We start from the raw sequence: 17,992 nt of genomic DNA on the forward strand, positions 1-17,992 counted from the left end.
TGGTGAAACTGGCTGCAGGGAGGACACAGCGGGATTGAGGGACAGGTAAGTGTCTGTTTTTTAAAAGTCAGCAGCTACAGTTTTTGTAGCTGCTGACTTTTCTTTTTTTACAGTGCGACTGGAACTCGGCTTTAACTGATGCTGGATACCCTTTATATAGTGCTGCCAGCATCCCATCACTGGGTAAATACTGTAGTTTTTTTTTGTAGCCTCCCTGGAGGTATTCCTGAGTGTAGCTCGGGGTAAAGTTTCAGCACCAAAAGCGGTAACCCTGAGCTACACTCAGGCTTACCATGCAGCGGTGCTTCGGGATCTGTTCTTCACTTACCTTGTCCTGCGCTCCCGCGATGTCCTTCCTGCAGTGTCCCCTGTAATGTCCTCCAGCGGATGCCGGCATCCGTCTTCTGGGTTCCATTCCCTGCGACATCCGGACGTACAGGGGACGGAACGGCGGGAAATTTGAAAATCACAAAAAGTGACATTCACTAAATACACTAAAATCACATAGTAAAACATTACTGTATCAAACCATTTCACATACATTTTGTCCCTAGTGCTTTGTCCTGTGCCCTGCCTGCATTTTTACTGTTCTTTCTGCCTGGAAACTGAGAAACGTCCATGGCGTCCAAAAAGCGTCCCTTTAGGTCAAAAGCGGTTTTAGACCAGCTAGAGAACAGCGATAGTAAATTAGAACTACTTGCAGAATTGAGTGATAATGATTCGTGGGGAAATTTGTCATCAGACACTGAAAACGACTCTGTGACTTTGCTCAGTGATGTGCGAACTTGGCGCTATATTTCAAAATTCAGTGTTTTTGGTTTGATTATATTATTGAATAAAATGTATTATTATTATATTATTATTTTTTATGATTATTTAATAAATTATAATTTATGATTTCGTTTTTCAAATTTTACCATACCCGGGATGTTTACTAGACTCTTGTTCGGACAGATTTCAGTAAGTTATTCCTAAAAATTACAGGCCTACAATAAAAAAAATACATATTTCCATGCAAGAAAATGTACCGCTTTGATCACAGAAATATGGACATAATCAGACCGCTAGGGAGGTTAAACTAACTTGGTTGAAGCAAGCTATTTCAGGGCCAGTTCAGGGCCAGTTCACACCATGGCCAGAGCTGAAGCACACACGCGCTGTGCATTCCTGTGCGATTCACATGCTGTGTGTCACCGGGCATGCAATCATATCTGGGAGATTAAGGTAATGCGGCTTTGTGCGGTGCAATTTCAAGCACATTCATTTTGAATGATCTCAGATCACACGGCACCGCTCCATGCACTACTTTTTAACATGCACTGTAACCAGATCGCATGGTTCGAAGGTACCGCGTGATCCGGTGTAGCCAGCTGTGGGCAAACATACTGCATTTGGGGTGTTGTTAACATTTTATTGACACCTGCTGAAGATCACCAAAGCAGTATGTTTTTCATGTGGGTTAAATCGCACAGGAAATCGCTGTGCGATTTAATGCAGGCATGGTGTGAACGGACACTAAAAGTAAACATGGATTAAGGCTTTAAGGGGCAATATCTGTAAAGTTAGCGAAGTTTCTATCAACCATCTTAACCCCCCGGTCACATCAAGCCCAACTTTACTTACGGTGAAGTCGCACGATTTCAAAGTCGGGTGAGATGCTGATTTCAGGTGTGATTTCAAAGATGTCTGACATAGATGTCTATGCAAATCACACCAAAAGTAGTACATGTACTACTTTAGAAATCGGTGCAGCTCCAATCAAGTCAGAACCGCACCGCTTTGACCGCTGTAATTGCGGACAATAGGGTGCGACTTGGCATACGATTTGCAAGTCTCATGGAATGCAGATCGCAAGCCAAGTCGCACCTGGTGTTAAGCAGGAAATGCTAAAACCATTGTTTGATCAGAGATGATCATTAGGCAAGGGCTGCACAGGTGATTAAAGGATAATTCTAGTTGGCATCTCTCCTCCATCTCATCAAAGTCATAAGTCTGTAGAGATCAGACAATCATCCTATTTGAAGGCTGCGACCTAAGCCAAGCCACGGCTGGCCTTTCTGGACGTATATACGGCTTTGATGGGGAGGGTGGAGAGGGTCACCTGAGGACTCCTTTTTAACACCACAGTTCTCTAAAGCTCTTTACTGCTCAAAGATGTAACTAAAGCAGGCCATACATGGGTCGAATTCCGAACGATTTTTCAATTGAAAACATTGTTCATTCTGCAATCCGATGGTGCCACCAATGATTTAAAAAAATCGGTCGTTTTTCAAGCATGCCCGATAAACGAAATGGGGGGAAACTACGAAAATCAGCCGGTGCCATTGCCCCACTAACAGACTGGAAATCGGCCAATTATTCTTAGGTCCTTTTTTCAAACGAGAAAATCATGCAAAAATCAACCTATGTATGGCTGGCCTTAGGCTCCATGCACACTGGGCGTTTTGATAACGCTAGTAACGTTCGCTGTATAAGGTCATGTTAAAAACGCAAGTTTTTCAGCTTTTTTTTTTTAGCATTTGTGCATTAGCGTTTAGTGGCTTTTATCTGCGTTTGCAGTTTGCCAATAATTAGCACCGATTTTACCCGCAATTTTTTCCCGCTATTTAGCCGCGATTATACCACGTTTACGGTGCGGTTTTCATAGGTCACATGACTCCAGAACCGCATCAAAATGCAACATGTGTGCATTTTTTATGGGTTTTCAATGCAGGCCTGATTCACACCAATGTAGTTTGCATTTTGTCTATTTTGCAATGCTTTTTGCAGCATGTTTTTCATTATTTCACACGCATTTTTTGAATGTTTTTTTCTTTTCTTTCTTTTTGCCAATTTGTTGCTGGGCAAATTAAAACCTGCAAAATGCATTAAAAAAAAAAGATAGGGACTGCTGAGCCTTGCCTTTATATAAGGTTAATAACTTTCTTGGCCAACTACACATTACATATTGGGTAATGCAGGCCATAGATGGGGAGAAAACCGGCCGATTTTTCTTTAAAAAAACAAAAAATCGGTCGTTCAAGCGGCCGACGTTACCAGGAACGGTAAAAAAAATCGGCCGATTTTCATCCCGTCTACAGCCGGCAAAAAGTGTCCCTGCAGAGAGCTCCGCTATTTCTTTGACATTTATAGCGGTTGCAACAATGTATCTATTTGTATTCATTTCCGATACAGATGTTTTTATTCGGAAACAAATAGATACATTGTTGCAACCGCTATAAATGTCAAGGAACTGTCAAAGAAATAGCGGAGCTCTCTGCAGGGACACTTTTTGCCGGACTGGAATTCTTCTTCTTCTTCATCCTCTTCATCCTCTTCTTCTTCATCCTCTTCTTCTTCTTCCTCTTCTTCAGCCTCTTCTTCATCTTCCTCTTTCTCTTCTTCATCTTCCTCTTCTTCATCTTCCTCTTCTTCCTCTTCCTCTTCTTCCTCTTCCTCTTCTTCATCCTCTTCTTCTTCTTCATCCTCTTCTTCCTCTTCTTCATCTTCCCCTACTTCTTCTTCCTCTTCTTCTTCTTCCTCATCCTCTTCCTCTTCTTCATCCTCTTCCTCACCCTCTTCTTCATCCTCTTTTTCTTCTTCCTCTTCTTCTTCGTCTTCATCCTCTTCTTCTTCCTCTTCTTCTTCCTCTTCTTCCTCTTCTTCCTCTTCTTCTTCCTCTTCTTCTTCCTCCTCTTCTTCCTCTTCTTCATCTTCCCCTACTTCTTCTTCCTCTTCTTCTTCCTCATCCTCTTCATCCTCTTCCTCATCCTCTTCTTCCTCTTCTTCATCCTCTTCTTCTTCCTCTTCTTCTTCTTCCTCTTATTCTTCTTCTTCTTCTTCCTCTTCCTCCTCTTCTTCATCCTCTTCATCCTCTTCTTCTTCATCCTCTTCTTCTTCATCCTCTTCTTCTTCATCCTCTTCTTCTTCTTCTTCCTCTTCTTCATCCTCTTCCTCTTCCTCCTCTTCTTCCTCCTCTTCTTCTTCTTCCTCTTCTTCCTCATCCTCTTCTTCATCCTCTTCTTCTTCTTCTTCCTCCTCTTCTTCCTCCTCTTCTTCCTCTTCTTCTTCTTCTTCTTCTTCCTCTTCTTCTTCTTCTTCTTCCTCTTATTCTTCTTCTTCTTCCTCTTCTTCTTCTTCTTCTTCCTCTTCTTCTTCCTCCTCCTCCTCTTCTTCTTCATCTTCCTCTTCTTCTTCTTCCTCTTCTTCTTCTTCCTCCTCCTCTTCTTCTTCATCTTCCTCTTCTTCTTCTTCCTCTTCTTCTTCTTCCTCTTCATCCTCTTCTTCTTCTTCATCCTCTTCTTCTTCATCCTCTTCTTTTTCTTCTTTTTGTCTTCCTCTTGCAGGTCACTGCTCATGCGCAGATTTTTTATTTTTTGCCAAAATACCGAAAAACGGCCGAACAATTAGCCCACTAACGATCCGAAAATAGGCCGATTTTATTTTCGGCTGAAAAATCAGCAGATTTTTGACCCATCTATGACCTGCATAAGTCATTGATATGAGGAAGCCAAGAACAAAATCCCCTCCTGAAGACTCCTGGGATGCCTAGGCATGGAAACCAGGAAAGTAACTGAAGAAATGTATAAAAATGATATACTGTACTTTCCTTTTTACTAATCTACTACTATTTATCTATTTACTAATGCTAGCGGCATATGGATTACAAATAATGTTGATTGAGAGAGTGTAGTTCCACTTGAATATCTTAGCTCATTCCAGCTCATATTCTGTTAAAGTGATTCTAAAGGTTCATTATATTTTCGTAAAATAACAAATATGTCTATACTTACCTGCTGTGTACAGTGGTTTTGTACAGAGCAGCTGGATCCTCCTCTTCTCGGGTCCCCTGCAGGCTCTCCTGGCTTTTCCTGTCTGTTGGGTGCCCCCACAGCAAGCAGCTTGCTATGGGGGCACACACTGCTCCATGTGTACATTCACACAAGGAGCCACGGCATGGCCCTGCCCCCCTCTCTCTCCTGATTGGCTGACTGGTGTGATTGACAGCAGCGGGATCCAATGGCTGCCGCTTGCTTTCTCTCATCCAATGAGGAGGTAGAGACCTTGGACTGTTGAGGCTGCCATTCACAACGCTGGATTGCAATGAGACTCTGGTAAGCATTGAGGGGGCTGGGGCCACTGCTGCACACAGGATGTTTTTTACCTTCATGCATAGAATACATGAAGGCAAAAAACCTTCTGCCTTTAGAATCACTTTAAGGTTAATGTGGTTTTAAACCCTTACAATGTGACTGGCCTCAGGTGATACACAGAGATGAAACAAATCCTCCTACATAAGTGGTACCTGTCCATCTGCAGTCTTCTCTACATCCGTTCAAAGTCCAGAATTTATACAGCTTGTGTGAGAGTTCAGAAAAAAAGGGGGGTGGAGAGCTGAAATGACACTTTGGAGAGCTCAGTGAGGAGTATGCTGAGATCTGATTGGAGGGAAGGGACCCCCCCCCCTCCACACAGCTCACAGGAACAGAGCTGTTTGCTGTCAATCTGCTGCAGGTCCCTCCCCTATCACCGTTTTTCTCACTCGTGCAGATAGCAGAGGAGTGAAGCAGCAGTTTACTAAAACTGGAGAGTGCAAAATCTGTTGCATCTTTGCGTGGAAACCAATCAGCTTCCAGGTTTTATTGCCAAAGCTTAATTGAACAAGCTGATTTTAGAAGTTAGAAGCTGATTGGTTACCATGCACAGGTTTATCGGATTCTGAGTGCTTCAGTTTAGTAAATCTGCCCCTTAGTGCTCTGAATTGAGACAAGTACGAACTATAGAGGGATATGCTTTGTTCATATTTCATGTTTGAGGTTTATAACCACTTTCATTTACACTTGCCAATTAGAGAGGAAGTGTGGGTTCAACAGGTAAGCTTCTCGAGAGAGGTTTTTGTGCACAGCCATGCAAAGCAGTGTGCACGAGCTGACAGGGAGGAGAACTGTTTTGTTTACATACAGTTCGCCTCCCTGTCAGAGATCATCGGCAGTCACCGGGCGGTGAGTAATCACCAGCTGGGATCCGGTGATTGACAGCTGCAGCCGCGAATATCGGTGCGGATAGGGTGCGCACTCGCCCCCTACCCAGGAATGCAAAATCACATGTATATATACGTGATGGTGCGCACCCGTGCCACCCTGTATCAGTATTTCTGCTATAGGGCAGACGGGAAGTTGTTAATGTGACTATTACCTCCAAAATGTGTTATTTCATCTACAGTAGGTGTGTCTGTGTTTTTGTTTTTTGGGGGGTTTTTTGTTGTTATTTTTGTTTGTAAATTTAGTTTTTCTTTTGTATGAGAAATACCTGGTACCAATCCCCCTTCCTCCCTGGTCAGTGATGTTCTATTTAAAACAAAGCTTTTATATATTGCTACCATGATTTATAGTGCACTGAATGATTGGGGATCATTAGCATTCACATACACTTTATTGTAAATACTGCCATCAATCTGTGTGTTTTGTTTTAAAACCCTTATTTCTGTGTATAGTTTGCCATTACATACACATGCAGTGGTTGTGCTTTACCTATTCACAATGCAAGTTTATGGGTTAGCTGACCTACTGTAGACACTGCATTCCCTAGGAGTCTTCTCTCAACTCTAGGTAAGCAGATGGGCAAAGTGATTGCAATGGCTAATCTACTCTTTCCTTTACTGGTTAATCTGATAATCCCTATATTTAATACAATAACAATGATCTGGAAGAGCATGCTTGGTAAAAAGTGCAGTAAAAAAATGCTTTCAAGGCGATTTAAATATTGTGATATTTTTTCTTTCTAAATTGGCCCCCTACAGGTACAGGTGAAACTCAAAAAATTAGGATATCGTGCAAAAGTTCATTTATTTCAATAATGCAACTTAAAAGGTGAAACTAATATATGAGATAGACTCATTACATGCAAAGCAAGATAGTTCAAGCTGTGATTTGTCTTAATTGTGATAATTATGGCTTACAGCTTATGAAAACCCCAAATCCACAATCTCAGAAAATTAGAATATTGTGAAAAGGTGCAATATTCTAGGCTCAAAGTGTCCCACTCTAATCAGCTAATTAAGCCATAACACCTGCAAAGGGTTCCTGAACCTTTAAATGGTCTCTCAGTCTGGTTCAGTAGGAATCACAATCATGGGAAAGACTGCTGACCTGACAGTTGTGCAGAAAACCATCATTGACAGCCTCCATAAGGAGGGAAAGCCTCAAAAGGTAATTGGAAAACTGGGTTTTCGTGATTCAGCCTCTTGAATGGCTAGGCTGCGATGATGTCAGTCTCACACATGCTCACAGAAATCAGTTCATGACAACATAGTATGTACTTTGAGCTGGGCATGTGTGATTTACTGTACATTACCACGGTGGGAAACATTTATGGCAGAAGAGACCATTAATACTGCTTTAGGAATAACACTATTAACTCAAAATGCCCTCTGTCTTAGATTGCAAGCTCCAAGGAGCAGAGCCGTCCTAACCATCTTGTATTGAACTGTATTGTTGCTGTATTGTCTCCCTTTATATTGTAAAACGCTGAACAAACTGTTGGTGCTATATAAATCCTGTATAATAATAATAATAATACAATGTGCATGCTTTAACTGCTTCCCATCCACACATTGCTTATAGACTGCGTCCGGGAAGCAGTATGTCAGCCCGCATCAGAGCTTGTATGTCAGCCCGCATCAGATCATTGCCATACATTGATCACTGCCATACACCATGCCAGTGCCCTGATCACCTCCATACCCATACAAGCACCCTTATAAAAAATACCCCATACAAGCACCCTTATAAAAAATACCCCATACCAGCACCCTGATCACCTCCATACCCATACCAGCACCCTGATCACCTCCATACCCATACCAGCACCCTGATCACCTCCATACCCATACCAGCACCCTGATCACCTCCATACCAGCACCCTGATCACCTCCATACCAGCACCCTGATCACCTCCATACCCATACCAGCACCCTGATCACCTCCATACCCATACCAGCACCCTGATCACCTCCATACCCATACCAGCACCATGATCACCTCCATACCCATACCAGCACCCTGATCACCTCCATACCCATACCAGCACCCTGATCACCTCCATACCCATACCAGCACCCTGATCACCTCCATACCCATACCAGCACCCTGATCACCTCCATACCCATACCAGAACCCTGATAACAGAAATACCCCATACCAGCACCCTGATCAGTGCCATACCCCATACAAGCATCCTGATCACCATCATACCCCATACCAGCGTCCTGATCACCGCCATACCCCATACCAGCGTCCTGATCACTGCCACACCCCATACCAGCGTCCTGATCACTGCCATACCCCGTACTAGTGTCCTGATCACTGCCATACCCCGTATTAGTGTCCTGATCACTGCCATATCCCGTACTAGTGTCCTGATCACTGCCATACCCCGTACCAGAGCCCTGATCACCACCATACCTCATACCAATGTCCTGATCACTGACATACGTCATACCAGCCTCTGGCATTTTAGTGTCTCATCTGATCAATTTTCAGATATATATCACATAGTTTTTTAAACTCTCTAACTTTCACACAGACTAAATAATATACACTGTTTGGGTTATTCTTTTACCAAAAAAATGTAGCAGAATACATTTTGGCCTAAATTTGTGAAGAAATATTTATCTGCAAACTTTTATAACAAAAACTAAGCAAAAAGTTTTTTTTCAGATTTTTTGGTATTTTTTTTCATTTATATAGTAAGAAATAAAAAAACTAAGTTGTGATCAAATACCAAAAGAAAGCTCTTTTGTGTAAAAAAAAAATAATAATATATATATATATATATATATATAATTTTCATTTGGGTACACTGTTGCATGACTGCACAATTGTCATGCAAAGTGTGACAGTTCTGAAAGCTGAAAATTGGCCTGGACTGGAAGGGGGTTAAAGTGTCCGGACTTGAAGTGGTTAAAAAGACCATATAATTTCCTTTTATTGCCTCATGCACACTGGGTATTTAGTCTCAGAGCATGGAGGTCTGGTGCTTAGCTGTGGGCGGATGGCACAGGTGTCCCATCCAGCTCTGCTGCCCGCAGCCTGACAAACTCTGAGAGGCTGATACCTGCTGTGGCTGGACAGTGCACCTAGCAGTACGAATGTTTAGGCAGTATGCGCCCAGGGGTTTAAAACAAAGCATTCAAACAGCTAATGACACATTTTATGATACTGTTGATGTTACGTGCCACAAGATTTGTAATTTTATACAGTCTTAAAGGTAACATACATTTGCCACACTATAAAATCGAGTAACAAATAGACACTCTGGCTCAAAAGTGCAACTGCATTGTCCTCTCTCCGCATCAGGCATTCTTATTGGACAGCAAGATCAGCATGATCACTTCTGCCCAATCAGGGATGTGACCTAGGAAAAATTAATTTTTAATCAGAAAGTATGAGTGGTCATCCTGGATGTGCAGTGTAGCAGAGGTGTGTATATACTAGGCTAGCCAAACAAATCCTTCAACAGTTAGGGCTCATTCACACTTGACTAATTTCTAATTTGACAGGCATTTGGGAAGCGTTTTTAATGCTCCCCAAATGCCCTATGTACATTTTTAAGGTGTTTGTTAGGCGTTTGCCAAGCGTTAAAACCGCTCCACAAACGGCTATAATGAAGTTGAATGGTATTAACATTCCGCAAATGCCTGCCAGGCGTTTGAGGAGCAACACCATAGATTTGAATGGGAGGCTTCAACTCCTCCTGACTCAACATGAGACATCAATTTTGCCACTTCAGTGTGAACAGCACTGTGTGCTGCCATGTCTAGAATTTTCATAGGCGTTTGAGGATTGTTAAAAACGTCGTCCAAACGCCTGTCTAATGCCTGCTGACAAAGCTAGTGTGAACTTAGACTTAAATGGTTACGTTTTCTATATGTTTGCTGTGTAGAAAGCTGTTTTCCGGGATTCTGCTTTCTTCTATATTTGTGGTAGACAAATGAAGGAGGGGAAGGTGTGCACATTTTTATGTAGACTGATGTGTATAGTGTTCTACTGCTATCAGTCACTGGCTTGCTCTGTTTTTACTGTCTTGTGTTTTCCCAAAATATTTTAAGTTATTCAAAGAAGTGTAAGGAGACACAACAGCAACTATGATACAGTATGTTTCATCTCGTTAAATAATATCCTTGCTTTTCTTCATCTCTGATTTTTTTTTTTTTTTTTTTTTAAAGGCTATTATAAAAGAGGGACATCTACACAAGCAGACAAGCTCCTTTCAGCGATGGAGGAGGCGCTATTTCAAACTACGAGGCAGGACGCTCTATTACGCCAAGACTGCAAAGGTTAGCAAAGGAAAGTGTGTGGCTGTACAAATCAGTAATGTGATTGCTGTTTTTTTTTTTTTTTTTCCTTTCCTTTTTTTTTCTTTTTTCTAATCTTCAAGTTTAGTAGCAGTATGTGACTAGCGTATTATAATAATAATAATAGGCATGGCTTTAGACTTGTTTTTAGGGCCTGTTTACATTGGGCTGCACTGGGCAACCCTGCCCAGTACAGTCCTAATACAAAGACAAGGCAGTTTTTTTTTTCCCCTAAAAGATAGTTCACACCACTGCATTGCTTTTTTTTTTTTTTTTTTTTTTTTAATTGGAAAACATCAAAGTTACACCCAAGCACATAACACCCCACACCCCAAAAAAAAATTGAGGCCCCCCCACATATACAAACGTAAAAGCACACGCTGGGGCACCTTCACATGAAAACATTGCTTGTGATACACATGCCGTGCACGACAGAATGATAGCAATAATTCTAGCACAAGAGAATTAGAGAAGGTGAACAAGAGAGGGTGGCTGCATTCCTAGATACTTTGGGACCAGGCAGAACAAATGTAACCAGCCTCCAACAGGACGTTGTATCACAGCAGCAAAAAAAAAAAAAAGGAGTTTGGAGGAGGCTGGGAGCCATAGAAGCCATTAAAGATTGCCTTAAAGGTGTTTGACCATTTAGTGATTGATTACGGTGAGAGCTGACCCTGTGTCCAGCCAGAGGGAGAGATCCATCCTGCCTGGGATCATCCAGTGATTCATGATGCTCTATGACTCCTTGAGGGTCAAATATTTGAGGAGAGCACGCATGCCAGATGGTGACGGATAGATTTACACAAGTTTTGAGCGCGCAAATTATATATGGTTGAAGATTTGAAATCTAGCACTTTTCATTAATCCATGGGACTTTGCAATATATCATTTAATATTGCTATTGTCATGGTGTATGATTTGATCACTGTTGATTTCACTTTAAGTGTCTCCATGTCACATTTATTCATTCACATTTTTTCTCTATTTGTTTGAATCATGGTACACTCCATACTTCATATATATTTGAATTAAATTGTTTTTATTCACATCTTTTTTATTGATCATATACAGTGTCACACCAATAATTGAACCAAGTTACTTTTATTCACACCATTTATTGATTTTCACCATTTATTTAAAGTATATTATAGTATACACAGCGCTACACCATTTTCCTTATCAGTTTGCTATACATCATAGTAAAGCCTGCTGTTAGCAGCTACTTCATTTTCTGAGACTGTTGTTGGCAGCGCATGAGTCCACCCCCCCATTCATTTTAATTCTAGCACCAGACCTCCTCTGCAACACTATATTGATGACCTATAAGGGGCTTTACAAGTGTCGCCTATAGAAAATATAGGGTACGGAAGTTTGTCGCCATTTCACGAGCACACACAAATTTAAGGTTTGACATGTTGGATATCTATTTACTCGGTGCAACCTCGTCTTTTATAGTGTAAAAAAATAGGGTAATTTATTGCTTTTTTTTGTGCCCTAAAATTAACTTACTTATATTTTTTACTGAAATTTTGCGGTGATATCATGCGATATAAAAAATTGGAACTACCACTATTTTATTTTCTAGGGTCTCTGCTTTCAGAAAATATATAATATTTGGGGGTTTTGTGTAATTTTCAGGCCTAAAATGATTTTAAATGTGTGCAAAAAATGCAAAAATGGCTCTGGCAGCGAAAGGGATAAAGGATAAGCTGGATACTCCCCTTTCCTGACGAGCAGCCAATTGGTGCTCATTACACTGCAAGGTCTCTCCCCTCCCTTCTAGATCCTGGGTGAGAAGCTGGAGACAGGCAGGGAAGGGAGGAGGAGATAAACCGCGTAATGTTAAAAATATTAATTGTTTAATTTGTCATAAAGCCCCATTTGATTTTAAAAGCCCCGGACATTCCTAAAAGCACCTCACATTTTAATATGGTTTTGGTTCAAATTTTTGTTCAGATTTTTTTTATCTGGACAAGTAGATTGTCATGAGGGACAAGTAGATTGGGGCACCGATTTAGTCCCTGGAAAAGTAGTTTTTTCAAAAATTTCCACACCCCTGACTAGTATATTAGAACATTAGGGAATAAACCTGCAGGGGGCCATTTAAAAAAAATATTTGCAGAATTTAATATCACTTTAGGTGATTCACTGGTTATTGCTTTTCTGATTTTGGATTTACTGTGAATAATTGGGATACATTTATAAAGCAGCAGAATTGCCTTATGGTAGCCATACTGTTGCTTTAGAAAAAAATACACTGTAACATTTATAATGCATAGCAATGAGTTTTACAAGTGTGCTTAGCTCTTCACTTGCTTCAAGATATGAAAGCAAGGAAAGCCCCATTCATTTCATTAATGGGGGAAAAAGTGCCTGGAGCCAGTCATGACTTGTCCGTCCATAGTCCAATCATAGAATGCTCTCTACTGCAATATACAGAGAAAACCCCAGGGAACATACTGTAGCCTACATGTTCTGAATGAATCATACAATACAGCCACAGTATAGCATGTGCTGTCCAGCCAGTAGTGATATCTGCTCTCCATTATGAATGGGCCTCTTTTATAAACATCTTGTGTGTTTGTACATGGAGAGCTGAGGGCTATGGTAAAACTGTAGAAAACAAAATGACCTCATAATTCAAGTGGTTGCAAGTAGAAACTAAGTACAGTATATGTCACCTTTCACTTAGTGGAAAGATTAGAGAAGTTTGATCACCGTGAGTAGGTTTGTAATTATCGGCCCTATTGTACAGTTGCAAGAAAGAGTATGTGAACCCCTTGGGATTACATGGAGTTTTGCATGAATTGGGCATAAAATGTGCTCTGAACGTCATCTAAGTCACAACAATAGAAGAACACAGTCTGCTGAACATAATACTACACAAACATTAGATGTTGCCATGGTTTAATTGCACATAACATGTAAACATTCACAGTGCAGGGAGGAAAAAGTATGTGAACCTTTGGACTTAATAACTGGTTGACCCTCCTTTGGCAGCAATAACCTCAACCAAATGTTTCCTGTAGTTGCAGATCAGACCTGCACAACGATCTGGAGTAATTTTGGACCACTCTTCTTCACAAAACTGTTTCAGTGTAGCAATATTCTTGGGATGTCTGGTGTGAATCGCTCTCTTAAGGTCATGCCACAGCATTTCAATCGGGTTGAGGTCAGGACTCTGACTGGGCCACTCCAGAAGGCGTATTCTGTGCTGTTGCAGCCATTGTTTTGTTGAATTACTTGTATGCTTTGGGTCATTGTCCTGTTGCATCACCCATCCTCTTCGGAGCTTCAGTTGGCGGACAGATGGCTGTACGTTTTCCTGCAAAATGTCTTGATAAACTCTGGAATTCATTTTCCCATCAATGACAACAATCCATCCAGGCCCTGAGGTAGCAAAGCAGCCCCAAACCATGATGCTCCCTCCACCATGATTTACAGTGGGGATGAGGTTTTGATGTTGGTGTTCTGTGCCTTTTTCTCTCCACACATAGTGTTGTGTGTTCTTCCCAAACAACTCAATCTTGGTTTCATCTGTCCACAGTATATTTTGCCAGTAGTGCTGTGGAACATGCAGGTGCTCTTTTGCAAACTTCAAATGTGCTGCAATATTCTTTTTGGACAGCAATGGCTTCCTCCGTGGTGTCCTCCCATGTACTCCATTCTTGTTTAATGTTTTCCTTATTGTAGATGTGTCAACAAAAATGTTAGCATGTGCCAGAGATTTCTGTAGGTCTTTAGCTGACACTCTGGGATTCTTCTTTACCTCATGCAGCATTCTGCGCTGTGCTCTTGCAGTCATTTTTACAGGACGACCACGCCTAGGGAGAGTAGCAACAGTGCTAAACTTTCTCCATTTGTAGACAGTCTGTCTTACCGTGGACACATGAACATCAAGGCTTTTGGAGATACTTTTGTAACCCTTTCCAGCTTCATGCAAGTCAACAACTCTTGATCGTAGGTCTTCTAAGAGCTCTTTTCTGCGAGGCATGGTTCACATCAGACAGTGCTTCTTGAAACCAGTAAACCCAAAACAGGTGTGTGTTTTTTAAGGGTAGGACAGCTGTCAGCAACACATCCAATATCATCACACTGATTGGAGTCAAGGTTGGCTCACTCCTGGCTCCAATTAGCTCTGAGAGAAGTCATTAAGCTAGGGCCTCACATACTTTTTCCTCCCTGCACTGTGAATGTTTACATGTTATGTGCAATTAAACCATGGCAACATCTAATGTTTGTGTAGTATTATGTTCAGCAGACTGTGTTCTTCTATTGTTGTGACTTAGATGATGTTCAGACCACATTTTATGCCCAATTCATGCAAAACTCCACGTAATCCCAAGGGGATCACATACTTTTTCTTGCAACTGTAGCACTTGAGGAAATATAATAAATATACCAAAAAATGGCTCAAAGACTAGTTGTGAAAATAACAAACACCAGTGTGCTGCCGAAATATTTTGCGGTCTCTCCTTGTTTACAAGACACTTCTGCAAAGATCTAAAATAGTGTATATGTTTTTTCCATTCTTGTGACACTGATTGAGTTGATTGTTGGCAAAATTATTGTTAAGAAAAAAAAAATAAAAAAAGTGTTCGGATAGGAAAAAAACTACTACAGTGAACAACCTTCACCTGCGGGCTGAAATGCTGCAAATCTTGTAATGCTGAGCTTTAGTGTTTCTGGGAAAGGGCATCTGCTTAGTTTACATACAAACTTTTTTTTTTCATTAATATAGGTATAGCGTCCAAGAATCCAGAATTTCAACATCATTGTCATTCCAGACTGTACCTGTAAATGTTAAAAACATACAGGGAAATGCTGTAATTTTAGACTGCTTGTGCCTCTGTTTTGCATTAAAAGGCTTAGTCTAAAATTAAAATGTATATATTAGTGAAGAATGGTGAAACAATCTAGAACCTAGCTTCCTTATACCTTGGATACTCCAACAATGAGTTCTCCTTGCCATCGTTCCTGATTCTATCCTGTCAATCTGGGAATTTTGGGTTTGACTACACATTTTTTCTTTTTTTTTTACATTCTCAGTAATACAAAATAAATAAGTAGAACAGGCTCTATGGGGTCCTTCAAAAGGAGATGCTTAACGCTGGTTACACACGGGCCAAAAATTGGGCGAAAACTGTCGGTTGGGTAGGAAGCAACCGAGTTTCGGCCTCTGTGTACAGCTGTCTGTTTGACAGAAGCTGGTTTCACGACCAGCATCTGTCAAATGGGCATGCTAGAAATCTAGCATCTGATGAGCAATGGCTGCCAGCGATGATCAGTCTGTGCTGGCGGCAGAACACAAAGGCACAGCAGGGGAGATTGCCGCACTAACATCTCTTGTTTTAGTATGGCAATCTCTCAGTTCTGCCCGCTGGGTTGAGTGAAAAAAAAAAAACTTGTAGTGTGTATCCAGCTTAACTGTCCAGTATCTCCCAAAACTCTACCCCACCATGTAAATACGCTATGAAAAAATCCCAGCAAAAAAACAGGAGAAAAAGGAAAAATTGCTTACTTGCCCTCGCCGAAAGCTGGGAAATATCACTCAGCCTTCTGACCCTGGAAAACACTGAGAATATTAAATCTTCATTCTCAGCTGTCAATTTCTAGTGCAAATCTCAGTGCTTTTGCTTGCTTTGGGAACATGCAGAGAACTCTTATGGGGGAAAAAAATTATAAATGAGGCTCTTTGTTGTTCTGCATTTGAAATATTTTCTTTATCTGTTATTAACAAATGAATATTCTAGAAAACATACATGATCATAAAACAATACTCAACTCGGTTATCGCTCTGAGGTTACATTATCTTATCAGTCATTCAGCCTGAATACTTCAAGCATGATAAGTCCTTCACTGTTATTGCTTGTAATAAAGTGATAACAGTCCAGACTCATCCAGCTGCAATCGCAGTTGACATATCCTAAAGGGCGCTTAAAGCTGAACTCTAGGTATGACTTTCATTGGTTGAAGCTGGCGTAATGTACCTATGCAATATTATTATACATATTCTATACCTGTGGAGTGTTGTGGTCTTCTGGGTTCCATGCTGATCGTCTGCTCTGCTGTATAATAACCACAGCGGTTTGCTTGCTGAGTACAGCAATCTTTCATATAATGCTTTGCATTTTCCCCAGTGAATGCAAAGTGTTCTCTGATTGGACACAATGGAGATCATGATGTCATCACCCTGCCTCTTGACAATGGACCTGGAAGAACCTTTCATTTTGCTGCGAGACTCTAAGCGGACTCTAAACATTGGCTCTGTTTTGAAGTGCTGCATGCAGCATGACTGATGCCCCCATTTCAGCCCCTACCCCACCCTCAGTCTCTGATTTCCAAAAGTTCCCAGTTAAAATAATCAGTGCAACAAAAATATACTAGATATCCATTCTGGGCAAGGACTTCAGAGCGCCAATTAAAATTATATTAAAGGTTAGTTTATTACAAAAAAAAGTCATACAATTATTTTGCACAGAGCAGCCTGATCCTCTTCTCGGGTCCCCTGCTGGCGCTCCTGGCTACTCTCCATTAGCCAGTTCCCCCATAAGCAAGCCGCTTGCTATGGGGGCACTGGTGCATGCTTGCTCCCGAGCTCCGCTTTGTGTCCATAAGACACATAGAGCCTTCTTGGTCTCCTCCCCCCCTCTCGTCTCATTGGCTCCCTGGTTGTGATTGACAGCAGTGGGAGCCAATGGCTCCTGCTTCTGTGTCTCAGCCAAAGAGGAGAGAGTGCCGAGGATCCCTTGCACATTACTGGATCGAGAGGAGGCTGAGGTGGGTGTTGGGGAGCTGTGGGGGAAGCAGCACACAGATAGTTTTTTTTTTTTTTTACCTTCATGCGTAGAATACATAAAGGTGAAAAAAACCTTCAGCCTTTAAAACTGCTTTAACCATTTATTCATGCTAAATTTTTGTTACACTCACTTTTTTTACTTTTTTATCTATAGAGCAAGGTAGTTTACTTGTTGTGGGTGGTGTGTCTATATTGTTTACACTGTTTACATTTTGATTTAGTTTGCAGTAGGAGTTCATATTTGAGGGTGTCTGCAAATAAAGTTCTCAGTAAGTATTCCACGTTTTGTCAAGCGGTGGGGGCAGGCAATCCTGCTTTGCAGTACTTCATAGTCTTTATGCTTTACTATCACAATGCAAGCCTGTTAGGCTTAGTGTTCACTTTTGGTGGGTTGAAGTGTGGGCATTAAAACTATGCGATTGGGCTGCGACTTTGCAAACCGCCTTAAGCTACAATGGTAGCCACATGAAGCTGTATTCATGCTGCGCCTGCAATGCTTTCCTTCGTGTCACAGTAAAAAATATCCCCTATCATGTTGGGCTGGCAGTACTGCTGCCCATTGCAACCCATTTGAATGAATAGGGTCATGCCTCAACCGCGAGCTAAACACTAGGCAATATTACCATTCAAAAACCGTATTCAACTGACAAAAAAGGAATAAAAAAAGCAGCCTTTTAGTAGGTGGCAGTATCGCCTCCTGAATGCTTGCCAGCCATGCCTGTGTTGCTCTTTTAAAAGCAATCTACCGCGGATTGCTCTTCAGAGAGCAGCACAGGAGTAAAGGCATGGAAAATAATGTGCTACCTGTGTCTAATATCTTATCACACCTGTTATGCATAGAAATTGTAGTAGATAATCTT

At 41.3% G+C, this 17,992-nt stretch overlaps 1 protein-coding gene across 4 annotated transcripts in view; it reads left to right on the forward strand.

Annotated features, from left to right (window-relative positions):
- DGKD (diacylglycerol kinase delta) overlaps positions 1-17,992 on the forward strand; it is a 136,341-nt gene that overhangs the window by 35,830 nt on the left and 82,519 nt on the right. For all 4 annotated transcript variants that reach the window (XM_089665748.1, XM_089665735.1, XM_089665741.1 and 1 more), the window contains exon 2: positions 10,205-10,315. In XM_089665748.1, coding sequence (XP_089521874.1) covers positions 10,205-10,315 — 111 coding nt within the window. The remainder of the gene's footprint in view (positions 1-10,204; positions 10,316-17,992) is intronic.

Source organism: Staurois parvus, unplaced genomic scaffold, assembly GCF_062004578.1.
Source record: "Staurois parvus isolate SC_StPar_1 unplaced genomic scaffold, SC_StPar_1.0 ptg000049l, whole genome shotgun sequence".
Classification (NCBI taxonomy): domain Eukaryota; kingdom Metazoa; phylum Chordata; class Amphibia; order Anura; family Ranidae; genus Staurois; species Staurois parvus.